The sequence below is a fragment of the Carcharodon carcharias genome, chromosome 17, assembly GCF_017639515.1.
Source record: "Carcharodon carcharias isolate sCarCar2 chromosome 17, sCarCar2.pri, whole genome shotgun sequence".
Lineage (NCBI taxonomy): Eukaryota > Metazoa > Chordata > Chondrichthyes > Lamniformes > Lamnidae > Carcharodon > Carcharodon carcharias.
Genome location: NC_054483.1, coordinates 45,580,234 through 45,607,575, shown reverse-complemented (window position 1 = coordinate 45,607,575; position 27,342 = coordinate 45,580,234). Strand labels below are relative to the sequence as shown.

Here is a 27,342-nt window from a genome sequence, read left to right as displayed (position 1 = left end):
TCCAACGCGGCAACCCTGTCCAACGCGGCAACCCTGTCCAACGCGGCAACCCTGTCCAACGCGGCAACCCTGTCCAACGCGGCAACCCTGTCCAACGCGGCAACCCTGTCCAACGCGGCAACCCTGTCCAACGCGGCAACCCTGTCCAACGCGGCAACCCTGTCCAAACGCGGCAACCCTGTCCAACGCGGCAACCCTGTCCAACGCGGCAACCCTGTCCAACGCGGCAACCCTGTCCAACGCGGCAACCCTGTCCAACGCGGCAACCCTGTCCAACGCGGCAACCCTGTCCAACGCGGCAACCCTGTCCAACGCGGCAACCCTGTCCAACGCGGCAACCCTGTCCAACGCGGCAACCCTGTCCAACGCGGCAACCCTGTCCAACGCGGCAACCCTGTCCAACGCGGCAACCCTGTCCAACGCGGCAACCCTGTCCAACGCGGCAACCCTGTCCAACGCGGCAACCCTGTCCAACGCGGCAACCCTGTCCAACGCGGCAACCCTGTCCAACGCGGCAACCCTGTCCAACGCGGCAACCCTGTCCAACGCGGCAACCCTGTCCAACGCGGCAACCCTGTCCAACGCGGCAACCCTGTCCAACGCGGCAACCCTGTCCAACGCGCAACCCTGTCCAACGCGGCAACCCTGTCCAACGCGGCAACCCTGTCCAACGCGGCAACCCTGTCCAACGCGGCAACCCTGTCCAACGCGGCAACCCTGTCCAACGCGGCAAACCCTGTCCAACGCGGCAACCCTGTCCAACGCGGCAACCCTGTCCAACGCGGCAACCCTGTCCAACGCGGCAACCCTGTCCAACGCGGCAACCCTGTCCAACGCGGCAACCCTGTCCAACGCGGCAACCCTGTCCAACGCGGCAACCCTGTCCAACGCGGCAACCCTGTCCAACGCGGCAACCCTGTCCAACGCGGCAACCCTGTCCAACGCGGCAACCCTGTCCAACGCGGCAACCCTGTCCAACGCGGCAACCCTGTCCAACGCGGCAACCCTGTCCAACGCGGCAACCCTGTCCAACGCGGCAACCCTGTCCAACGCGGCAACCCTGTCCAACGCGGCAACCCTGTCCAACGCGGCAACCCTGTCCAACGCGGCAACCCTGTCCAACGCGCAACCCTGTCCAACGCGGCAACCCTGTCCAACGCGGCAACCCTGTCCAACGCGGCAACCCTGTCCAACGCGGCAACCCTGTCCAACGCGGCAACCCTGTCCAACGCGGCAACCCTGTCCAACGCGGCAACCCTGTCCAACGCGGCAACCCTGTCCAACGCGGCAACCCTGTCCAACGCGGCAACCCTGTCCAACGCGGCAAACCCTGTCCAACGCGCAACCCTGTCCAAACGCGGCAACCCTGTCCAACGCGGCAACCCTGTCCAACGCGGCAACCCTGTCCAACGCGGCAACCCTGTCCAACGCGGCAACCCTGTCCAACGCGGCAACCCTGTCCAACGCGGCAACCCTGTCCAACGCGGCAACCCTGTCCAACGCGGCAACCCTGTCCAACGCGGCAACCCTGTCCAACGCGGCAACCCTGTCCAACGCGGCAACCTGTCCAACGCGGCAACCCTGTCCAACGCGGCAACCCTGTCCAACGCGGCAACCCTGTCCAACGCGGCAACCCTGTCCAACGCGGCAACCCTGTCCAACGCGGCAACCCTGTCCAACGCGGCAACCCTGTCCAACGCGGCAACCCTGTCCAACGCGGCAACCCTGTCCAACGCGGCAACCCTGTCCAACGCGGCAACCCTGTCCAACGCGGCAACCCTGTCCAACGCGGCAACCCTGTCCAACGCGGCAACCCTGTCCAACGCGGCAACCCTGTCCAACGCGGCAACCCTGTCCAACGCGGCAACCCTGTCCAACGCGGGCAACCCTGTCCAACGCGGCAACCCTGTCCAACGCGGCAACCCTGTCCAACGCGGCAACCCTGTCCAACGCGGCAACCCTGTCCAACGCGGCAACCCTGTCCAACGCGGCAACCCTGTCCAACGCGGCAACCCTGTCCAACGCGGCAACCCTGTCCAACGCGGCAACCCTGTCCAACGCGGCAACCCTGTCCAACGCGGCAACCCTGTCCAACGCGGCAACCCTGTCCAACGCGGCAACCCTGTCCAACGCGGCAACCCTGTCCAACGCGGCAACCCTGTCCAACGCGGCAACCCTGTCCAACGCGGCAACCCTGTCCAACGCGGCAACCCTGTCCAACGCGGCAACCCTGTCCAACGCGGCAACCCTGTCCAACGCGGCAACCCTGTCCAACGCGGCAACCCTGTCCAACGCGGCAACCCTGTCCAACGCGGCAACCCTGTCCAACGCGGCAACCCTGTCCAACGCGGCAACCCTGTCCAACGCGGCAACCCTGTCCAACGCGGCAACCCTGTCCAACGCGGCAACCCTGTCCAACGCGGCAACCCTGTCCAACGCGGCAACCCTGTCCAACGCGGCAACCCTGTCCAACGCGGCAACCCTGTCCAACGCGGCAACCCTGTCCAACGCGGCAACCCTGTCCAACGCGGCAAACCCTGTCCAACGCGGCAACCCTGTCCAACGCGGCAACCCTGTCCAACGCGGCAACCCTGTCCAACGCGGCAACCCTGTCCAACGCGGCAACCCTGTCCAACGCGGCAACCCTGTCCAACGCGGCAACCCTGTCCAACGCGGCAACCCTGTCCAACGCGGCAACCCTGTCCAACGCGGCAACCCTGTCCAACGCGGCAACCCTGTCCAACGCGGCAACCCTGTCCAACGCGGCAACCCTGTCCAACGCGGCAACCCTGTCCAACGCGGCAACCCTGTCCAACGCGGCAACCCTGTCCAACGCGGCAACCCTGTCCAACGCGGCAACCCTGTCCAACGCGGCAACCCTGTCCAACGCGGCAACCCTGTCCAACGCGGCAACCCTGTCCAACGCGGCAACCCTGTCCAACGCGGCAACCCTGTCCAACGCGGCAACCCTGTCCAACGCGGCAACCCTGTCCAACGCGGCAACCCTGTCCAACGCGGCAACCCTGTCCAACGCGGCAACCCTGTCCAACGCGGCAACCCTGTCCAACGCGGCAACCCTGTCCAACGCGGCAACCCTGTCCAACGCGGCAACCCTGTCCAACGCGGCAACCCTGTCCAACGCGGCAACCCTGTCCAACGCGGCAACCCTGTCCAACGCGGCAACCCTGTCCAACGCGGCAACCCTGTCCAACGCGGCAACCCTGTCCAACGCGGCAACCCTGTCCAACGCGGCAACCCTGTCCAACGCGGCAACCCTGTCCAACGCGGCAACCCTGTCCAACGCGGCAACCCTGTCCAACGCGGCAACCCTGTCCAACGCGGCAACCCTGTCCAACGCGGCAACCCTGTCCAACGCGGCAACCCTGTCCAACGCGGCAACCCTGTCCAACGCGGCAACCCTGTCCAACGCGGCAACCCTGTCCAACGCGGCAACCCTGTCCAACGCGGCAACCCTGTCCAACGCGGCAACCCTGTCCAACGCGGCAACCCTGTCCAACGCGGCAACCCTGTCCAACGCGGCAACCCTGTCCAACGCGGCAACCCTGTCCAACGCGGCAACCCTGTCCAACGCGGCAACCCTGTCCAACGCGGCAACCCTGTCCAACGCGGCAACCCTGTCCAACGCGGCAACCCTGTCCAACGCGGCAACCCTGTCCAACGCGGCAACCCTGTCCAACGCGGCAACCCTGTCCAACGCGGCAACCCTGTCCAACGCGGCAACCCTGTCCAACGCGGCAACCCTGTCCAACGCGGCAACCCTGTCCAACGCGGCAACCCTGTCCAACGCGGCAACCCTGTCCAACGCGGCAACCCTGTCCAACGCGGCAACCCTGTCCAACGCGGCAACCCTGTCCAACGCGGCAACCCTGTCCAACGCGGCAACCCTGTCCAACGCGGCAACCCTGTCCAACGCGGCAACCCTGTCCAACGCGGCAACCCTGTCCAACGCGGCAACCCTGTCCAACGCGGCAACCCTGTCCAACGCGGCAACCCTGTCCAACGCGGCAACCCTGTCCAACGCGGCAACCCTGTCCAACGCGGCAACCCTGTCCAACGCGGCAACCCTGTCCAACGCGGCAACCCTGTCCAACGCGGCAACCCTGTCCAACGCGGCAACCCTGTCCAACGCGGCAACCCTGTCCAACGCGGCAACCCTGTCCAACGCGGCAACCCTGTCCAACGCGGCAACCCTGTCCAACGCGGCAACCCTGTCCAACGCGGCAACCCTGTCCAACGCGGCAACCCTGTCCAACGCGGCAACCCTGTCCAACGCGGCAACCCTGTCCAACGCGGCAACCCTGTCCAACGCGGCAACCCTGTCCAACGCGGCAACCCTGTCCAACGCGGCAACCCTGTCCAACGCGGCAACCCTGTCCAACGCGGCAACCCTGTCCAACGCGGCAACCCTGTCCAACGCGGCAACCCTGTCCAACGCGGCAACCCTGTCCAACGCGGCAACCCTGTCCAACGCGGCAACCCTGTCCAACGCGGCAACCCTGTCCAACGCGGCAACCCTGTCCAACGCGGCAACCCTGTCCAACGCGGCAACCCTGTCCAACGCGGCAACCCTGTCCAACGCGGCAACCCTGTCCAACGCGGCAACCCTGTCCAACGCGGCAACCCTGTCCAACGCGGCAACCCTGTCCAACGCGGCAACCCTGTCCAACGCGGCAACCCTGTCCAACGCGGCAACCCTGTCCAACGCGGCAACCCTGTCCAACGCGGCAACCCTGTCCAACGCGGCAACCCTGTCCAACGCGGCAACCCTGTCCAACGCGGCAACCCTGTCCAACGCGGCAACCCTGTCCAACGCGGCAACCCTGTCCAACGCGGCAACCCTGTCCAACGCGGCAACCCTGTCCAACGCGGCAACCCTGTCCAACGCGGCAACCCTGTCCAACGCGGCAACCCTGTCCAACGCGGCAACCCTGTCCAACGCGGCAACCCTGTCCAACGCGGCAACCCTGTCCAACGCGGCAACCCTGTCCAACGCGGCAACCCTGTCCAACGCGGCAACCCTGTCCAACGCGGCAACCCTGTCCAACGCGGCAACCCTGTCCAACGCGGCAACCCTGTCCAACGCGGCAACCCTGTCCAACGCGGCAACCCTGTCCAACGCGGCAACCCTGTCCAACGCGGCAACCCTGTCCAACGCGGCAACCCTGTCCAACGCGGCAACCCTGTCCAACGCGGCAACCCTGTCCAACGCGGCAACCCTGTCCAACGCGGCAACCCTGTCCAACGCGGCAACCCTGTCCAACGCGGCAACCCTGTCCAACTCGGCAACCCTGTCCAACTCGGCAACCCTGTCCAACTCGGCAACCCTGTCCAACTCGGCAACCCTGTCCAACTCGGCAACCCTGTCCAACTCGGCAACCCTGTCCAACTCGGCAACCCTGTCCAACTCGGCAACCCTGTCCAACTCGGCAACCCTGTCCAACTCGGCAACCCTGTCCAACTCGGCAACCCTGTCCAACTCGGCAACCCTGTCCAACTCGGCAACCCTGTCCAACTCGGCAACCCTGTCCAACTCGGCAACCCTGTCCAACTCGGCAACCCTGTCCAACTCGGCAACCCTGTCCAACTCGGCAACCCTGTCCAACTCGGCAACCCTGTCCAACTCGGCAACCCTGTCCAACTCGGCAACCCTGTCCAACTCGGCAACCCTGTCCAACTCGGCAACCCTGTCCAACTCGGCAACCCTGTCCAACTCGGCAACCCTGTCCAACTCGGCAACCCTGTCCAACTCGGCAACCCTGTCCAACTCGGCAACCCTGTCCAACTCGGCAACCCTGTCCAACTCGGCAACCCTGTCCAACTCGGCAACCCTGTCCAACTCGGCAACCCTGTCCAACTCGGCAACCCTGTCCAACTCGGCAACCCTGTCCAACTCGGCAACCCTGTCCAACTCGGCAACCCTGTCCAACTCGGCAACCCTGTCCAACTCGGCAACCCTGTCCAACTCGGCAACCCTGTCCAACTCGGCAACCCTGTCCAACTCGGCAACCCTGTCCAACTCGGCAACCCTGTCCAACTCGGCAACCCTGTCCAACTCGGCAACCCTGTCCAACTCGGCAACCCTGTCCAACTCGGCAACCCTGTCCAACTCGGCAACCCTGTCCAACTCGGCAACCCTGTCCAACTCGGCAACCCTGTCCAACTCGGCAACCCTGTCCAACTCGGCAACCCTGTCCAACTCGGCAACCCTGTCCAACTCGGCAACCCTGTCCAACTCGGCAACCCTGTCCAACTCGGCAACCCTGTCCAACTCGGCAACCCTGTCCAACTCGGCAACCCTGTCCAACTCGGCAACCCTGTCCAACTCGGCAACCCTGTCCAACGCGGCAACCCTGTCCAACGCGGCAACCCTGTCCAACGCGGCAACCCTGTCCAACTCGGCAACCCTGTCCAACGCGGCAACCCTGTCCAACTCGGCAACCCTGTCCAACTCGGCAACCCTGTCCAACTCGGCAACCCTGTCCAACTCGGCAACCCTGTCCAACTCGGCAACCCTGTCCAACTCGGCAACCCTGTCCAACTCGGCAACCCTGTCCAACTCGGCAACCCTGTCCAACTCGGCAACCCTGTCCAACTCGGCAACCCTGTCCAACTCGGCAACCCTGTCCAACTCGGCAACCCTGTCCAACTCGGCAACCCTGTCCAACTCGGCAACCCTGTCCAACTCGGCAACCCTGTCCAACGCGGCAACCCTGTCCAACGCGGCAACCCTGTCCAACGCGGCAACCCTGTCCAACGCGGCAACCCTGTCCAACTCGGCAACCCTGTCCAACGCGGCAACCCTGTCCAACGCGGCAACCCTGTCCAACGCGGCAACCCTGTCCAACGCGGCAACCCTGTCCAACTCGGCAACCCTGTCCAACGCGGCAACCCTGTCCAACTCGGCAACCCTGTCCAACGCGGCAACCCTGTCCAACGCGGCAACCCTGTCCAACTCGGCAACCCTGTCCAACTCGGCAACCCTGTCCAACTCGGCAACCCTGTCCAACTCGGCAACCCTGTCCAACGCGGCAACCCTGTCCAACTCGGCAACCCTGTCCAACTCGGCAACCCTGTCCAACGCGGCAACCCTGTCCAACGCGGCAACCCTGTCCAACGCGGCAACCCTGTCCAACGCGGCAACCCTGTCCAACGCGGCAACCCTGTCCAACGCGGCAACCCTGTCCAACGCGGCAACCCTGTCCAACTCGGCAACCCTGTCCAACGCGGCAACCCTGTCCAACTCGGCAACCCTGTCCAACTCGGCAACCCTGTCCAACTCGGCAACCCTGTCCAACGCGGCAACCCTGTCCAACGCGGCAACCCTGTCCAACTCGGCAACCCTGTCCAACTCGGCAACCCTGTCCAACTCGGCAACCCTGTCCAACTCGGCAACCCTGTCCAACTCGGCAACCCTGTCCAACTCGGCAACCCTGTCCAACTCGGCAACCCTGTCCAACTCGGCAACCCTGTCCAACGCGGCAACCCTGTCCAACGCGGCAACCCTGTCCAACTCGGCAACCCTGTCCAACGCGGCAACCCTGTCCAACTCGGCAACCCTGTCCAACGCGGCAACCCTGTCCAACGCGGCAACCCTGTCCAACGCGGATACCCTGTCCATCTCGGCAACACTGTCCAACTCGGCAACCCTGTCCAACTCGGCAACCCTGTCCAACGCGGCAACCCTGTCCAACGCGGCAACCCTGTCCAACGCGGCAACCCTGTCCAACGCGGCAACCCTGTCCAACGCGGCAACCCTGTCCAACGCGGCAACCCTGTCCAACGCGGCAACCCTGTCCAACGCGGCAACCCTGTCCAACGCGGCAACCCTGTCCAACGCGGCAACCCTGTCCAACGCGGCAACCCTGTCCAACGCGGCAACCCTGTCCAACGCGGCAACCCTGTCCAACGCGGCAACCCTGTCCAACGCGGCAACCCTGTCCAACGCGGCAACCCTGTCCAACGCGGCAACCCTGTCCAACGCGGCAACCCTGTCCAACGCGGCAACCCTGTCCAACGCGGCAACCCTGTCCAACGCGGCAACCCTGTCCAACGCGGCAACCCTGTCCAACGCGGCAACCCTGTCCAACGCGGCAACCCTGTCCAACGCGGCAACCCTGTCCAACGCGGCAACCCTGTCCAACGCGGCAACCCTGTCCAACGCGGCAACCCTGTCCAACGCGGCAACCCTGTCCAACGCGGCAACCCTGTCCAACGCGGCAACCCTGTCCAACGCGGCAACCCTGTCCAACGCGGCAACCCTGTCCAACGCGGCAACCCTGTCCAACGCGGCAACCCTGTCCAACGCGGCAACCCTGTCCAACGCGGCAACCCTGTCCAACGCGGCAACCCTGTCCAACGCGGCAACCCTGTCCAACGCGGCAACCCTGTCCAACGCGGCAACCCTGTCCAACGCGGCAACCCTGTCCAACTCGGCAACCCTGTCCAACGCGGCAACCCTGTCCAACGCGGCAACCCTGTCCAACGCGGCAACCCTGTCCAACGCGGCAACCCTGTCCAACGCGGCAACCCTGTCCAACGCGGCAACCCTGTCCAACGCGGCAACCCTGTCCAACGCGGCAACCCTGTCCAACGCGGCAACCCTGTCCAACGCGGCAACCCTGTCCAACGCGGCAACCCTGTCCAACGCGGCAACCCTGTCCAACGCGGCAACCCTGTCCAACGCGGCAACCCTGTCCAACGCGGCAACCCTGTCCAACGCGGCAACCCTGTCCAACGCGGCAACCCTGTCCAACGCGGCAACCCTGTCCAACGCGGCAACCCTGTCCAACTCGGCAACCCTGTCCAACTCGGCAACCCTGTCCAACTCGGCAACCCTGTCCAACTCGGCAACCCTGTCCAACGCGGCAACCCTGTCCAACTCGGCAACCCTGTCCAACTCGGCAACCCTGTCCAACTCGGCAACCCTGTCCAACTCGGCAACCCTGTCCAACTCGGCAACCCTGTCCAACTCGGCAACCCTGTCCAACTCGGCAACCCTGTCCAACTCGGCAACCCTGTCCAACTCGGCAACCCTGTCCAACTCGGCAACCCTGTCCAACTCGGCAACCCTGTCCAACTCGGCAACCCTGTCCAACTCGGCAACCCTGTCCAACTCGGCAACCCTGTCCAACTCGGCAACCCTGTCCAACTCGGCAACCCTGTCCAACTCGGCAACCCTGTCCAACTCGGCAACCCTGTCCAACTCGGCAACCCTGTCCAACTCGGCAACCCTGTCCAACTCGGCAACCCTGTCCAACTCGGCAACCCTGTCCAACTCGGCAACCCTGTCCAACTCGGCAACCCTGTCCAACTCGGCAACCCTGTCCAACTCGGCAACCCTGTCCAACTCGGCAACCCTGTCCAACTCGGCAACCCTGTCCAACTCGGCAACCCTGTCCAACTCGGCAACCCTGTCCAACTCGGCAACCCTGTCCAACTCGGCAACCCTGTCCAACTCGGCAACCCTGTCCAACTCGGCAACCCTGTCCAACTCGGCAACCCTGTCCAACTCGGCAACCCTGTCCAACTCGGCAACCCTGTCCAACTCGGCAACCCTGTCCAACTCGGCAACCCTGTCCAACTCGGCAACCCTGTCCAACTCGGCAACCCTGTCCAACTCGGCAACCCTGTCCAACTCGGCAACCCTGTCCAACTCGGCAACCCTGTCCAACTCGGCAACCCTGTCCAACTCGGCAACCCTGTCCAACTCGGCAACCCTGTCCAACTCGGCAACCCTGTCCAACTCGGCAACCCTGTCCAACTCGGCAACCCTGTCCAACGCGGCAACCCTGTCCAACGCGGCAACCCTGTCCAACGCGGCAACCCTGTCCAACGCGGCAACCCTGTCCAACGCGGCAACCCTGTCCAACGCGGCAACCCTGTCCAACGCGGCAACCCTGTCCAACGCGGCAACCCTGTCCAACGCGGCAACCCTGTCCAACGCGGCAACCCTGTCCAACGCGGCAACCCTGTCCAACGCGGCAACCCTGTCCAACGCGGCAACCCTGTCCAACGCGGCAACCCTGTCCAACGCGGCAACCCTGTCCAACGCGGCAACCCTGTCCAACGCGGCAACCCTGTCCAACGCGGCAACCCTGTCCAACGCGGCAACCCTGTCCAACGCGGCAACCCTGTCCAACGCGGCAACCCTGTCCAACGCGGCAACCCTGTCCAACGCGGCAACCCTGTCCAACGCGGCAACCCTGTCCAACGCGGCAACCCTGTCCAACGCGGCAACCCTGTCCAACGCGGCAACCCTGTCCAACGCGGCAACCCTGTCCAACTCGGCAACCCTGTCCAACTCGGCAACCCTGTCCAACTCGGCAACCCTGTCCAACTCGGCAACCCTGTCCAACTCGGCAACCCTGTCCAACTCGGCAACCCTGTCCAACTCGGCAACCCTGTCCAACTCGGCAACCCTGTCCAACTCGGCAACCCTGTCCAACTCGGCAACCCTGTCCAACGCGGCAACCCTGTCCAACTCGGCAACCCTGTCCAACTCGGCAACCCTGTCCAACGCGGCAACCCTGTCCAACGCGGCAACCCTGTCCAACGCGGCAACCCTGTCCAACTCGGCAACCCTGTCCAACTCGGCAACCCTGTCCAACTCGGCAACCCTGTCCAACTCGGCAACCCTGTCCAACTCGGCAACCCTGTCCAACTCGGCAACCCTGTCCAACTCGGCAACCCTGTCCAACTCGGCAACCCTGTCCAACTCGGCAACCCTGTCCAACTCGGCAACCCTGTCCAACTCGGCAACCCTGTCCAACTCGGCAACCCTGTCCAACTCGGCAACCCTGTCCAACTCGGCAACCCTGTCCAACTCGGCAACCCTGTCCAACTCGGCAACCCTGTCCAACTCGGCAACCCTGTCCAACTCGGCAACCCTGTCCAACTCGGCAACCCTGTCCAACTCGGCAACCCTGTCCAACTCGGCAACCCTGTCCAACTCGGCAACCCTGTCCAACTCGGCAACCCTGTCCAACTCGGCAACCCTGTCCAACTCGGCAACCCTGTCCAACTCGGCAACCCTGTCCAACTCGGCAACCCTGTCCAACTCGGCAACCCTGTCCAACTCGGCAACCCTGTCCAACTCGGCAACCCTGTCCAACTCGGCAACCCTGTCCAACTCGGCAACCCTGTCCAACTCGGCAACCCTGTCCAACTCGGCAACCCTGTCCAACTCGGCAACCCTGTCCAACTCGGCAACCCTGTCCAACTCGGCAACCCTGTCCAACTCGGCAACCCTGTCCAACTCGGCAACCCTGTCCAACTCGGCAACCCTGTCCAACTCGGCAACCCTGTCCAACTCGGCAACCCTGTCCAACTCGGCAACCCTGTCCAACTCGGCAACCCTGTCCAACTCGGCAACCCTGTCCAACTCGGCAACCCTGTCCAACTCGGCAACCCTGTCCAACTCGGCAACCCTGTCCAACTCGGCAACCCTGTCCAACTCGGCAACCCTGTCCAACTCGGCAACCCTGTCCAACTCGGCAACCCTGTCCAACTCGGCAACCCTGTCCAACTCGGCAACCCTGTCCAACTCGGCAACCCTGTCCAACTCGGCAACCCTGTCCAACTCGGCAACCCTGTCCAACTCGGCAACCCTGTCCAACTCGGCAACCCTGTCCAACTCGGCAACCCTGTCCAACTCGGCAACCCTGTCCAACTCGGCAACCCTGTCCAACTCGGCAACCCTGTCCAACTCGGCAACCCTGTCCAACTCGGCAACCCTGTCCAACTCGGCAACCCTGTCCAACTCGGCAACCCTGTCCAACGCGGCAACCCTGTCCAACTCGGCAACCCTGTCCAACTCGGCAACCCTGTCCAACGCGGCAACCCTGTCCAACGCGGCAACCCTGTCCAACTCGGCAACCCTGTCCAACGCGGCAACCCTGTCCAACTCGGCAACCCTGTCCAACGCGGCAACCCTGTCCAACTCGGCAACCCTGTCCAACGCGGCAACCCTGTCCAACTCGGCAACCCTGTCCAACGCGGCAACCCTGTCCAACGCGGCAACCCTGTCCAACTCGGCAACCCTGTCCAACGCGGCAACCCTGTCCAACTCGGCAACCCTGTCCAACTCGGCAACCCTGTCCAACGCGGCAACCCTGTCCAACTCGGCAACCCTGTCCAACGCGGCAACCCTGTCCAACTCGGCAACCCTGTCCAACTCGGCAACCCTGTCCAACTCGGCAACCCTGTCCAACTCGGCAACCCTGTCCAACTCGGCAACCCTGTCCAACTCGGCAACCCTGTCCAACTCGGCAACCCTGTCCAACTCGGCAACCCTGTCCAACTCGGCAACCCTGTCCAACTCGGCAACCCTGTCCAACTCGGCAACCCTGTCCAACTCGGCAACCCTGTCCAACTCGGCAACCCTGTCCAACTCGGCAACCCTGTCCAACTCGGCAACCCTGTCCAACTCGGCAACCCTGTCCAACTCGGCAACCCTGTCCAACTCGGCAACCCTGTCCAACTCGGCAACCCTGTCCAACTCGGCAACCCTGTCCAACTCGGCAACCCTGTCCAACTCGGCAACCCTGTCCAACTCGGCAACCCTGTCCAACTCGGCAACCCTGTCCAACTCGGCAACCCTGTCCAACTCGGCAACCCTGTCCAACTCGGCAACCCTGTCCAACTCGGCAACCCTGTCCAACTCGGCAACCCTGTCCAACTCGGCAACCCTGTCCAACTCGGCAACCCTGTCCAACTCGGCAACCCTGTCCAACTCGGCAACCCTGTCCAACTCGGCAACCCTGTCCAACTCTGCAACCCTGTCCAACTCTGCAACCCTGTCCAACTCTGCAACCCTGTCCAACTCTGCAACCCTGTCCAACTCTGCAACCCTGTCCAACTCTGCAACCCTGTCCAACTCTGCAACCCTGTCCAACTCTGCAACCCTGTCCAACTCTGCAACCCTGTCCAACTCTGCAACCCTGTCCAACTCTGCAACCCTGTCCAACTCTGCAACCCTGTCCAACTCTGCAACCCTGTCCAACTCTGCAACCCTGTCCAACTCTGCAACCCTGTCCAACTCTGCAACCCTGTCCAACTCTGCAACCCTGTCCAACTCTGCAACCCTGTCCAACTCTGCAACCCTGTCCAACTCTGCAACCCTGTCCAACTCTGCAACCCTGTCCAACTCTGCAACCCTGTCCAACTCTGCAACCCTGTCCAACTCTGCAACCCTGTCCAACTCTGCAACCCTGTCCAACTCTGCAACCCTGTCCAACTCTGCAACCCTGTCCAACTCTGCAACCCTGTCCAACTCGGCAACCCTGTCCAACTCGGCAACCCTGTCCAACTCGGCAACCCTGTCCAACTCGGCAACCCTGTCCAACTCGGCAACCCTGTCCAACTCGGCAACCCTGTCCAACTCGGCAACCCTGTCCAACTCGGCAACCCTGTCCAACTCGGCAACCCTGTCCAACTCGGCAACCCTGTCCAACTCGGCAACCCTGTCCAACTCGGCAACCCTGTCCAACTCGGCAACCCTGTCCAACTCGGCAACCCTGTCCAACTCGGCAACCCTGTCCAACTCGGCAACCCTGTCCAACTCGGCAACCCTGTCCAACTCGGCAACCCTGTCCAACTCGGCAACCCTGTCCAACTCGGCAACCCTGTCCAACTCGGCAACCCTGTCCAACTCGGCAACCCTGTCCAACTCGGCAACCCTGTCCAACTCGGCAACCCTGTCCAACTCGGCAACCCTGTCCAACTCGGCAACCCTGTCCAACTCGGCAACCCTGTCCAACTCGGCAACCCTGTCCAACTCGGCAACCCTGTCCAACTCTGCAACCCTGTCCAACTCTGCAACCCTGTCCAACTCTGCAACCCTGTCCAACTCGGCAACCCTGTCCAACTCTGCAACCCTGTCCAACTCGGCAACCCTGTCCAACTCGGCAACCCTGTCCAACTCGGCAACCCTGTCCAACTCGGCAACCCTGTCCAACTCGGCAACCCTGTCCAACTCTGCAACCCTGTCCAACTCGGCAACCCTGTCCAACTCGGCAACCCTGTCCAACTCGGCAACCCTGTCCAACTCTGCAACCCTGTCCAACTCGGCAACCCTGTCCAACTCTGCAACCCTGTCCAACTCTGCAACCCTGTCCAACTCTGCAACCCTGTCCAACTCGGCAACCCTGTCCAACTCGGCAACCCTGTCCAACTCTGCAACCCTGTCCAACTCGGCAACCCTGTCCAACTCTGCAACCCTGTCCAACTCGGCAACCCTGTCCAACTCTGCAACCCTGTCCAACTCGGCAACCCTGTCCAACTCTGCAACCCTGTCCAACTCTGCAACCCTGTCCAACTCTGCAACCCTGTCCAACTCTGCAACCCTGTCCAACTCTGCAACCCTGTCCAACTCTGCAACCCTGTCCAACTCTGCAACCCTGTCCAACTCTGCAACCCTGTCCAACTCTGCAACCCTGTCCAACTCTGCAACCCTGTCCAACTCTGCAACCCTGTCCAACTCTGCAACCCTGTCCAACTCTGCAACCCTGTCCAACTCTGCAACCCTGTCCAACTCTGCAACCCTGTCCAACTCTGCAACCCTGTCCAACTCTGCAACCCTGTCCAACTCTGCAACCCTGTCCAACTTTGCAACCCTGTCCAACTTTGCAACCCTGTCCAACTTTGCAACCCTGTCCAACTTTGCAACCCTGTCCAACTTTGCAACCCTGTCCAACTTTGCAACCCTGTCCAACTTTGCAACCTTGTCCAACTTTGCAACCTTGTCCAACTTTGCAACCTTGTCCAACTTTGCAACCTTGTTCAACTTTGCAACCTTGTTCAACTTTGCAACCTTGTTCAACTTTGCAACCTTGTTCAACTTTGCAACCTTGTTCAACTTTGCAACCTTGTTCAACTTTGCAACCTTGTTCAACTTTGCAACCTTGTTCAACTTTGCAACCTTGTTCAACTTTGCAACCTTGTTCAACTTTGCTTAGCTCTATTGACCAGCAAGGAGTTTTAAAAAATTCAGATGAGGGCACAAGTACATACGAACGAGCAGTAGGCCACTTGGCCCCTTGAGCCAGCTCCACCATTCAATAAAATCAAGGATGATCTGATTGTAACTTCAACTTCACATTCCCCAATAATCTTTTACCCCAGAGATAAAAACAAAAAAACTGCGGATGCTGGAAATCCAAAACAAAAACAAAATTACCTGGAAAAACTCAGCAGGTCTGGCAGCATCGGCGGAGAAGAAGAGTTGACGTTTCGAGTCCTCATGACCCTTCGACAGAACTTGAGTTCGAGTCCAAGAAAGAGTTGAAATATAAGCTGGTTTAAGGTGTGTGTGTGGGGGGTGGAGAGGTAGAGAGACAGGGAGGTGGAGGGGTGGGGTGTGGTTGTAGGGACAAACAAGCAGTGATAGAAGCAGATCATCAAAAGATGTCAACGACAATAGTACAATAGAACACATAGGTGTTAAAGTTAAAGTTGGTGATATTATCTAAACGAATGTGCTAATTAAGAATGGATGGTAGGGCACTCAAGGTATCGCTCTAGTGGGGGTGGGGGAGAGCATAAAAGATGTAAAAAAATTTTTTTTTTTTTAAATAATGGAAATAGGTGGGAAAAGGAAAATCTTTATAATTTATTGGAAAAAAAAGAAAAGGAAGGGGAAACAGAAAGGGGGTGGGGATGGGGGAGGGAGCTCACGACCTAAAGCTGTTGAATTCAATATTCAGTCCGGATGGCTGTAAAGTGCCGAGTCGGAAGATGAGGTGTTGTTCCTCCAGTTTGTGTTGGGCTTCACTGGAACAATGCAGCAAGCCAAGGACAGACATGTGGGCAAGAGAGCAGGGTGGAGTGTTAAAATGGCAAGCGACAGGGAGGTTTGGGTCATTCTTGCGGACAGACCGCAGGTGTTCTGCAAAGCGGTCGCCCAGTTTACGTTTGGTCTCTCCAATGTAGAGGAGACCACATTGGGAGCAACGAATGCAGTAGAATAAGTTGGGGGAAATGCAAGTGAAATGCTGCTTCACTTGAAAGGAGCGTTTGGGTCCTTGGACGGTGAGGAGAGAGGAAGTGAAGGGGCAGGTGTTGCATCTTTTGCGTGGACATGGGGTGGTGCCATAGGAGGGGGTTGAGGAGTAGGGGGTGATGGAGGAGTGGACCAGGGTGTCCCGGAGGGAGCGATCCCTACGGAATGCCGATGGGCGGGGGGGGGGGGGGGGGGGGGGGGGGGGGGGGTGAAGGGAAGATGTGTTTGGTGGTGGCATCATGATTTATAATCTTTTACCCCACCTTGTTTATCAAGAATCTATATACCTCTGCCTTAAAGATATTCAAAGACTCAGCCTCAACCACCTTTTGAGGAGCAGAATTCCAAAATCTCACAACCCTCAGAGGAAAAAAAAATCCTCATCTGTCCTAAATGGGCAAGCCCTTATTTTAAAACAGTGACCACAAGTTCTGAATTCTCCCACAAAAGAGAAAAAGGTCCTTTCTACCTTGGCCCTGTCAAGTTTCCTCAGGATCTTATATGCCTCAATCAAGTAGAGAGAGGAAAGGCCTGGTGCTTTATAACCAAGGAAACGAGTTTGGCACACAGGAGTTCAGCAAAATGGTGCCCCACCCCTAAACTCACACATACTGACCCAAGAGAGAGGAGCCTTCAGGCCAAGGGTGCACAACAGTCTGAAAGGGAGCTCTTGCCAGTCATTGCCTACAAGGAGTCTGGGCTTACTGGGGAAAAGAAAAGTTTGCCCAAGGCAGACTTAACCTGGAAGTTGACAGTGGACAATGATCAAGACTGGGAACTCTGCTCACTTAAACCTGGGGACGCTGAACCTCAGCAGATATCATACAGTTGAACCGAGTTCATGGGTTCTCTAATGTTCTTTAGGAAAGGAAATCTGCTATCCTTACCTGTTCTTGACTACATGTGATTCCAGACCCACAGCAATGTAGTTGACTCTTAAATGCCCTCTGAAATGTCCTAGCAAGACACTCAGCTGTATCAAACCTCTACAAAGTCTACAAAAAGGAATGAAACTGGATGGATTACAAGGCGTTGTCCTAGGCACCGGAAATGACAATGGCAAATCCAGCCTTGTCAACCCTACAAAGTCCTCCTGACTAACATGGGGAGGGGGGGGGTATAGATTGTGCCAAACTTGGGAAGAGCTGTTCCACAGACTACTCAAGCAACAGCCTGTCATCGTCATACTCACCGAATCATACCTTACAACGTCCCAGACACCAGATACCTATGTTCTGTCCCACTGACAGAGGTAGTGGCACAGTGGTATACACCCTCCTCACTTAGCAGCTCAAGCTCCTGAGTTACGTCTGACAAAGCCACATGTCAACACATTGCACAGACAGCCAGGGGCACATGCACACATTCCCTCTGCCAATGCCAACAGCAAGTTAGTTCCCTTTTTATTGTTGCACTCGGTTGCTCAGTTACTTTTTAAAATGCAATATATTTGAGAGATTGGAAAAAAAGGGCAGAATTCCATGATCCAAAAGTTGCAATTCCGCCAAATGGCGGAAATTTCTCATCCCTGGTCTTGCGAGCTGTGGCAAATGGATTTCAATGTTGGCAAATGTGAGCTTATCACTTGGGACCTAAAAAAAGCATAATATAGGACAGAATAGGGTAATCTCTAAATGGTGAAAAAGCTAGAAATGGTGGAGATCCAAACAGACACTGGGGTCCAGGTACACAAATCATTAAAATGTCTTGAACAGGTAGAGAACCAAAAAAGGTAACAGAATGCTGGCCTTCATTTCTAGAGAACAAGAATACAAGGAAGTAGAAGCTATGTTTCAGGTTAAAGTCCTGATAAGGCCACACCTGAAGTACCGTGAGCAGTTCTGAACCATACCTTATGAACCATATACATGCCTAAGATGAAGTGCTACATATATTTACCAGAATGCCTGGTCTCCAAGGGTTAAATTATGAGGAAAGATTACTTAAATTAGGGCTGTATTCCCTTGAATTTAGAAGGTTAAGAAGTGATTAGAAAGGAATTTGAGATATTAAGGGGAACAGGATTGGGTAGATAGAAAGCAGCTATTTTAACTGTTTGGGGAGTTTATGCCCAGGAACAGTCTAAAAATTAGAGCTAGACCTGTCAGGAGTGAAATCAGGAAACTATCTTCATGCAAAAGGTGGTAGAAGTTTGAAACTCTTCAGAAAACAATTAATACTAGATCAATGGCTGATTTTAAAATTGGAATTGAAATTTGTGTTGTTATGCACATCATCTATGATCTCATTGAATGGTGGGACAGACTCAAGGGGCTAAATTGCCTTCTCCTGTTCCTATGCTCCAAACATAAGGCTGATGGAGAGAACTGCTTATTCATAAAATTCTTTAATTGAATGCAGAATTTTAGGAACTTCTAATGAAGTGTTGAATGACGACAATAACTTGCATTTGTACAGCACCTTTAACACTGCAGAACAACCAAAGATGTTTCACAGGAACATTATCAGAGAAAATTTGGCATAGAGCAAAAAATATTAGATCAGATCACCAAAAGTTTCATCATAGTAAGTTTTTTGAACATCTTAAAAGAACTAGGTCAAGTGAAAACGTTTAAGGGATTTTGAGAGCTGAGATCAAAACAGCTAAAGGCATTGCTGCCAATGGTTTCCAGAGATCAGAAACCATTCAGAGCTCCAGCAACAACATACCCAATGACAAATATAATCTTGTGCACACTTAGCTGAATTAGAAGTGAGTCATAATTTTCCCTTTGGTGATGGTATTTTGTCAGAAGATGAAAGATCTGTACTAGTTAATGTGAAAACCTCATTTCTGCATGTATGATTACGTAGTGGAGCCAGTAGGGGGTCAGCTGGTATACAGCCCCAATAATCATCGAGGTTGCCCAATTCAGCTTAAGACGACCATTCCATTTTACTCCATCATCTGCCCTTGGCCTGTAAGTCTGTGAAATCCCTAGCTTATTTTTCAGACTAGGACTGTTGGCATTCCCCAGTTCCAAACAGGGTTCCTTCCCACCAAAGTTTGAATTTGTTCCTGAAGGTCAGCCAAACCTAGTTTTGCCGATACAGTACAAGTTGGCCATGCATATAACCAGAAAGAAGATTGTTCAGCAATAGCAACAATGCATATGAGCTATCAGGTGATGCTGAAAGAGGTACTGTGTGTTAACTAAGACAGGAGCAATGCGTTATTAACAGTAGTCCTTATGCCAATGTCAACATGAACGTTGACGCCATTAGAAATATGAGAAGCAACACACATGCATCACTATTTGAAGCACCTTGTCAGTTTGCTAGCTCCAAAATAGATGTCTTTATTAATTTTAATATTTTCCCTAATATTTTGCAAACTATTTTCAGGTTGTACTGGCAGTTCTCTCTTTTTTAATGAGCACCATGATCTTTCTTCAAAAGTATGCCTAATGGGAGGAAGTATAATATGCCAACACTATACAACACTTTTTAATTATCTCTTCCAATATTTGCATAAGATACAGGTTGGATTCTAAAAGTAGAATCCTGTTCGCAGTGCTCTATGTTCACCATAAATTGTTTACCACACATTCTTGTTTAACTGGGACAAAATTGTATGCGCCAGGAATATCTCTGACAAAGGGAAAGTATCAAATATTTACTGGAATGAGGATTGTGCAGCCAAGTTTCCTTCGCTGCACCGTTGACAGTAATTTGACATTTTCAGGCTCCCCAAAGGCACAGCACCTGTATTTACCGAGTAGGTGAGATGTACAGAGCAGTAAGATCAGAGTTAATCTGGATAGAGTTACTTGGGCGTCAATAGTTGGACTTATTAACAGAAGGGAAGAAAATAAGTTAACTAGGGTTCTTATACTTTACTGAGCAGTCTCCTGTGCGGCACCTTGTCAAAGGCCTTCTGGAAGTCCAAGTAGATAACATCCATTGGCACTCCTTTGTCTGTTGATAACCTATTCAAACACTGGCTAGTCTGATACTTCCACATATGTACTTACAGTCAACAAGTACATATGTGGAAGTACATATGTGGAAGTATCAGACTAGTCAGCGTTTGAATAGGTTATCAACAGACAAAGGAGTGCCAATGGATTTTATCTACTTGGACTTCCAGAAGGCCTTTGACAAGGTGCCGCACAGGAGACTGCTCAGTAAAGATAAGAGCCCATGGTGTTAGAGGCAAGGTACTAGCATAGATAGAAGATTTGTCGAAGGGTCATGAGGACTCGAAACGTCAACTCTTCTTCTCCGCCGACGCTGCCAGACCTGCTGAGTTTTTCCAGGTAATTCTGTTTTTGTTTTAGATAGAAGATTGGTTGTCTGGCAGGAGGCAGAGAGTGGGGATAAGGGGGACCTTCTCAGGATGGCAGCCGGTGACTAGTGGAGTTCCGCAGGGGTCAGTGTTGGGACCACAACTTTTCACTTTATACATTAATGATCTAGATAAAGGAACTGAGGGCATTCTAGCTAAGTTTGCAGATGATAAAGATAGGTGGAGGGGCAGGTAGTATTGAGGAGGCGGGGAGGATGCAGAATGAGTTGGACAGGTTAGGAGAATGGGCAAAGAAGTGGCAGATGGAATACAACTGTGTGAGGTCATGCACTTTGGTAGGAAGAATAGAGGCATCGACTATTTTCTAAATGGGGAGAGAATTCAGAAATCTGGAGTGCAAAGGGACTTGGGAGTCCTAGTCCAGGATTCTCTTAAGGTTAACTTGCAGGTTGAGTCAGTTGTTAGGAAGGCAAATGCAATGTTGGCATTTAATTCAAGAGGACTAGAATATAAAAGCAGGGATGTGCTGCTGAGGCTTTATGAGGCTCTGATCAGACCACATTTAGAATATTGAGAGCAATTTTGGGCCTCGTATCTCAGGAAGGATGTGCTGGCCCTGGGGAGGGTCCAGAGGAGGTTCACGAGAATGATCCCAGGAATGAAGGGCTTAACATATGAGGAACGTTTGAGGACTCTGGGTCTATACTCGATGGAGTTTAGAAGGATGGGGGGGCATCTGATTGAAACTTACAGAATACTGAAAGGCCTGGATAGATTGGATGTGGGGAAGATGTTTCATTAATAGGAGATACTAGGACCCGAGGGCACAGCCTCAGAGCAAAGGGAAGACCTTTTAGAACAGAGATGAGGAGAAAATTCTTTAGCCAGAGAGTGGTGAATCCATGGAATTCATTGCCACAGAAGGCTGTGGAGGCCAGGTCATTGAGTGTATTTAAGACCGAGATAGATAGGTTCTTGATTGGTAAGGGGATCAAAGGTTACGGGGAGAAGGCGGGAGAATGGGGTTGAGAAACTTATCAGCCATGATTGAATGGTGGAGCAGACTCGATGGACCGAATGGCCTAATTTCTGCTCCTACGTCTTATGGTCTTATCTCATCACAGCCTTGGTCCAAACAGACAAAAGAGCTGAACTCGAGATGAGGCGAATGCGACTACCTTTGACATCAAGGCAGCATTTGACTGAGTGGGGCATCAAGGAGCCAAGGCAAAGCTTGAGTCAATGGGAATCAGAGAGAAAACTCTCTGCTAGTTGGAATTCATACCTAACACAAAGGAAGATGGCTGTGGTTGTTGGAGGCTAATTAGCTCAGCCCTGGGACATCACTGCAGGAGTTCCTCAAGGTAGTGTCCTAGGCCCAAATGTTTTCAGCTGCTTTAGCAATGACCGTCCCTCCAATACTAAGTGAAAGTGACGATGTTCACCGATGATTGCACAGTGTTCAGAACCACTTGCAACTTCTAAAATAATGTTGCAATCCATGTCCAAATGCAGCAAGAGTTGGGCAAAATTCAGGCTTCCATTAAGAAGCAACAAGTAATATTCATGTTCAAGTGACAAATAATGATAATCTCTGACAAGAAAGAATCTAATTCTCTCTCCTTGGCATTTTGTAGGGTTACTAGCATTAATACCATCAACATCCTGGGGTTTAACACTGACCAGAAACTTAATTGGCCCATCCATAAACAATGTGGCTATAAGAGCAGGTCAGAGGTTAGGAATCCCGCAGCAAGTAATTCACCTGACTCAGCAAAGGTTTCCACCATCTCAGAGTCAGGAGTGTGATAAAATCCGCTGCTTGTCTAGATGAATACAGCTCCAAAAATACTCAAGAATTCCATCACCATCCAGAACATTGCACTTGACTGCACCCTATCCATCAGGGTTCAAAATAGCCAGGGGTGGTGGTCAAATTCACCCTCGAAAGCCCCCAAAAAGTCCAAGAAAAATCAATGATGGGGCAACCAATGAAAGAAAAATCACCCCTGTATATGGAAGAGACAGTATCTGTGAGGAACTGTTCCTCTCCATGCTCACTGCTCCAGCAACTGCAACCACAGGCTCCCTCTCTCCCTGCTGCTCCAGAAATAGAATCAGTGATTGGAAGGGCAGCAAGATCGGGAGAGAGGGAGATAACCTGTGATTGAAGGAGCTACAGCAGTTAATCTCCCTACACTATACACGTACTGGAATGGCAGCCTGAAGCTGTTTAAGAGTGGCTGATGGCAGTGGCTGAGATGTACAAAATCACAGTGGTGATGAGAGTTAGTGCTGAGCCACTTTTGTGGCTTTCTTTTAGCTGGAGTATTTTTGCAGTTCTACAATGAAAAAGAATGGTACAGATGTTTGAAAAAGATGGATTTTACAAGGTGCAAAGTTCCCTGCACCCCATCCCCCACTAGCTAAAAAGTCAGTTGGGAGTCCACCCATGATAAAGCTGACTGCCACATAGCCATTTAACGCTGGCAGGGTGTTAACTGGCTCAAGGCAAGGCTTCTGCCCCATACATGGGAAGAACTCCTACCTTCGTGAGCTGCCGGTCTATCAGGTTGGCTGGGAGCTCTGTTGTCTCTGCAGCGCCAGGTTTATTTGCATTCCCTGAAGAAAAGGTTTACAGAGGTTGGACTTCACTTAAGTCTGGGATATCACTGGGGCCAGGCTGGCAGGACTGCCCGACATCTCTGCTGTACCCTCCCCGTATAATTGGTGACAGGTCGGAAGCAGCATGTAGTCAGTGGGAAGGTCACATGCTGGATTTATGAGCCTCACTGCCTTCAGCCTCACTGACAGAGGACGTAAAATCCAGTCCATGACTGAATCCTGCAGTTTGGATTTTAACTGTATCATGACCCATCTGTATTTTAAAAAGACAGGTTGAAATGCAGAGTTTATGACATCAAACTATGAGATAATTTAAATAATAAAGCTGAGCAGAGAATAGGGTGTAGCAAACCACAAGGTCTGCAATAGTCAATGGTTGGTTCTGTTCCTGTTTTACAAGTTTCAGTCCAAGAATTCAGAACAACTTGTTCAAACTCAACATTTTTAAAGATCAAGATTTTGAGCAAAAGTACACAGCTCTAAACATTCAGGCCAAATTTGCAGGATCTGTACTGAGTGAGGGTTTGGTGTTCATCTGATCCATTCAATGTGCAACCAGAAACCAGTGCTGAAAATATTTGCTATGAAAACAGGCAAAAACTTCAGAGCCCATAACTAGATCTGAATTTCTTATTTACAAATCCAGTGTGATTCTGGGCTCAAGTTGTGGAGCCCAACTTGGGGTATTACTGGATTAAAGCCCCAGGTTATTGATGATTTAGAATAATTCTTCCATTTAAATATTGTTAGGGCCGAAACCATTGTTGCCTTCTGCAGGCTTTGAATATTTAGAAGGAAAAACAGTTAAAAAGTGTAGCAACTGTAGTATTTCTTGCCAATTTGTGACCTTGACTTTTATCTTTTGATGGAATTTTTTATTATTGTTTAGCAACTGTATTATTTCTCATGGTTGCAAGTGAACAGCTTTCTGCTTTTTATATGCAGTAACTATAGATGATGTTTGTTTGGAAGAAAATAGTCAGTACATAAAAAAATACAAAAATTATAAATGGAAAGTTTTGCAAATGCTGACAAATAATGCACCTTTTCCATTTCGTTTCTTGAAAATTTCTTTCTATCACATGCAAAAACAAATAGAGTAAACTCACGCTGCTTTGCTACTGTGTATTAATCACAACCTCACTAGCACTTGTGGGTGCTCCTGAACCAAGGGGTTCCAACCTATGTCTCATTAAAATATAGATGATCATGCGAGGAGGTACATTAGCTTGGGGGAAAAAAAAAGTCATTGAAATGTGAAGCACATCTGATATTTAGTTTAATGCTGCAGAATTAACTTGTGTATTCCCCTTCACAGTTGGACCTTTGGAAGTCAGTATCCTGATGTGTTTGTTAGCACTCACGTGAAACAACTACTGAGGGGAAAGAAACTTGAAATTGGCAGAACAAAACCAATGAATGCTGGAGAGTGCTAACTGCTTGCTTAAAAAGAGGCTGCAGATGTGAGGTTCATTCCTAATATGTTGCCTTGGGAAACATATTTATAATGAAATAAGATGTTTTAAGTTAAAAGATTAATATGTATCCTAAAAAACAATACAAATACAGAGGTAACGTGGCTGCATCAATTAATAAAGGAGTTAGTCGGAATGAGAAAGGAGCCCCTGAAAACCAAAGAGAAAGTAGCCCTTGAAAAATCAAAAAGTAGCCCTCGAGAAAATCTAAAAAAAAACGCCCTCAAATAAAAGTTTAATCCTCAGCATCCACCACCTTACACCAGTGTGTACCATCCACAAGATGCGATGCAGCAACTTGCTTCACCGACAGCCCCACAATCTCTATCACTTGAGAGAATAAGGGCAACAAATGCATGGGAACACCACCACCTGCAAGTTCTCCTCCAAAGTGCACATCATCCTGATTTGGAAATATATCACCATTCCTTCACTGTCACTGGGTCAAAATCCTGATACTCCTCTCTCCCGCCAGCCCCACCAACAGCACTGTGGATGTACCTACACCACATGGACTGCAGCCGTTGAGGTGGCAGCTCACCATCACCTTCTCAGGGGCAGTTAAGGATGGGCAATAAATGCTGGCCTAGGCAGCGAAGTTCACAGCCTATGGACAAATAAAAGTCAATCTCACAGTTGCTAACAAAAGCATTCATCCAAATATTTGTTATGTATACTATTTTCTTCTTAAAAGGGATACCTGAAAGAGTTTACTTCCTATACATTTAGTAACATCCGTTAATATTGACTCATCAGCAGGTGAAACATTTAATGGTCTGCATCCAAAAATATTTTCTCTTCTGTAGATATTACTGTACATCCACTGTCTGCACATTGTTTTTCTTCCGCTTGTCAGTCATTAATATTTAAGCATAATTATGCAGAACATTAAATGATAGCTGGAAAACTGAAATATATTTCTGCAATCTGGAACAACAAAGTGGTTACAGCAAGTCGCTTACATACTTTCAGAAGGAAACAAGATGACTGTGAGATGAAAAGATTTGCTGAAAAGGCTTAGGTGAATCAGTTGGGCGGGGGGGGTGGGGATCTCATTCGGAGCAGAAACACCAGAGACCAGTAAGATATTATTACCAGATTCTGTGGTCAGTTTTGATGAAAAGTCATAGTTGCTGCCAAATCTGCTGAATGCTTAAAATGAAAACAGAAAATGCCGGGAAGTAATCAGTTTTGAAAACAAACTCATAGGAATAGAGTAGGCAACAAACCAAATGGTATCTGAGATCCAAGCATTGCAACCTGTGGGCTTACCTGGTCTCTTTCTTGCTTTTTCATGTCCCAGCTGCCCAAGATCATTGCACCCACAGGTGTAAACAGTCCCATCATCGAGAACAAAAACAGTATGTCTGCGGCCACATCCCACATCGCGAATCTTTTTGTTCTGGAAAAACTCGCAGGTCCTTGGTTCTAAAACAACCTCCTCGTCGATGCCACCAAGTCCAAGCTGTCCAAATGATGTATTACCCCAACACAACATGGCTATTCTGTATAACTTCGGTCTCTGCAGCCTCAATCGGCCTGCCTCGGTCGGACTGATCCCTGTTTTGAGTTGAGAGCAAAGAGGATAGATGGGTTAATCAGAGCGTACAGTATGACAGCCCCCATTAAACTCCATGCCCTGCAATGACTTTCTCGCCTGGTGGCACCTGTTCTACGGTCGCTTGATTGTTCTCAGAACAATAAAGGAACAGGAAGATTGGGATGTTGGGATGGGCAGGGTAGGAGCAAGATGAGATGGAGGTGAGGGATGGGGATGGCAGCAGTGGAAATTCAGGGGCTGGGAGGGGCAGGCAGGGGGAGGAGGGGCGGATGAGGGGGGGAGAAGCAGACAGGGGGAGGGAGGCAGGGGGAGTGGGAGAGGGGGGGCTGCTGCAGCATTGGGGTGAGCGAGGGAGGGGCAAGGGGTCCGGGAGGGGGTGTTGGGGAGAAGGCGAGGTCGAAGTGAGACTGATGGGGCGAGGGGTCGGGAAAAGGGAATGGCGGGTGGAGAGGGGGAGGGAACGGTGGGGGGGGGGGGGGGGGGCGGCGGTGTGGTGGGTAGAAGGGAATGGGAACGGGGGGTGGGGAGAGGGGGGAAGGAATGGGTGTGGGCGAGGCTGGGCCGGGCCGACTCTTCAGGGGACAGAGGAGCGAACAGCGCACCGAAAACAAACTGTCGCCACTCCATTTCTTGACATATACCCGCCCTGAAGCAGCTCCTACATATCACCCTGGGTACCGGTTTCCTGAGCGGCCCCGCTCCCGTCGCCTGATCCAACAACTTTTCCAGAAAGGCCTCGGAAGCAGCTTCTCCCACTGTGCCAAACCGCCGGAAGTGACGCCACAATCCGACCGGGTCAAGTCCGCTCCGCACGAGGGCGGCCTCTCGCCGAGATCAATGAGCATGCGCGGGTGGCTGCTATCTCCGTGCTTAGCGAGCATGAGTGGCCGTGGGTCTCACCGAGGTCAATGACCATGCGCGTTGTGCTTCCAGAACTATCTCCGATGATTCATGGTTTACTTTTCTTCCAGGGTGAGGTAGGGTAGGGAAAAAATGTAGAGCTTGTGCTCGGCCTTGTGTGGACGAGAGGTGGTAAAAATATTAGGAACAATTTATGAATTGTCTTGAGGACAATCTGGACTGACTCACCGGAGGGTGGCTGCTGCCATGGTGCTTGGTCGTGTCCCTGTTTGCGGGGCAGGGGGGAAAGCGTTACAGTTACCATCTTTCCCTCAACCAGTGCCACCAGACCAAATTAACTAGCCATCCATCCCAGTTGCTGCTTGTGTGATCTTGCTGACCCCTCCTTAGAATGGCCGTAGTATTTAAAATAACTCATTGATAAGATGGGTGGGGTTAAATTGCTTTCCTTACTATAAAAAAAGGGCTTAAATGATGCTATTTAGTCCCAGCTATATGATAGGATTATCATTTGATATAGTTTTATTAATGTTGCAATAAGCCTCAATTTAGG

At 54.6% G+C, this 27,342-nt stretch overlaps 1 protein-coding gene across 5 annotated transcripts in view; it reads right to left on the bottom strand.

The window, feature by feature from the left end:
* Nucleotides 1-26,699, bottom strand: part of herc4 (HECT and RLD domain containing E3 ubiquitin protein ligase 4) — a 160,002-nt gene extending 133,303 nt beyond the window's left edge. For 2 of the 5 annotated variants that reach the window (XR_005945633.1, XM_041209397.1), the window contains exons 1-2: nucleotides 26,607-26,697; nucleotides 25,640-25,927 (exon numbers count right to left, since the gene is read on the bottom strand). Coding sequence is in view for 4 of the 5 variants with exons in the window: in XM_041209397.1 (XP_041065331.1) it covers nucleotides 25,640-25,865 (226 nt within the window). In the remaining variant the exon portion in view is untranslated. Of the gene's footprint in view, nucleotides 1-25,639; nucleotides 25,928-26,569 lie in introns of all 5 variants that reach the window. The other 3 variants (XM_041209392.1, XM_041209393.1, XM_041209394.1) reach the window with 3 other exon arrangements.
* Nucleotides 26,700-27,342: the final 643 nt, after the last annotated feature.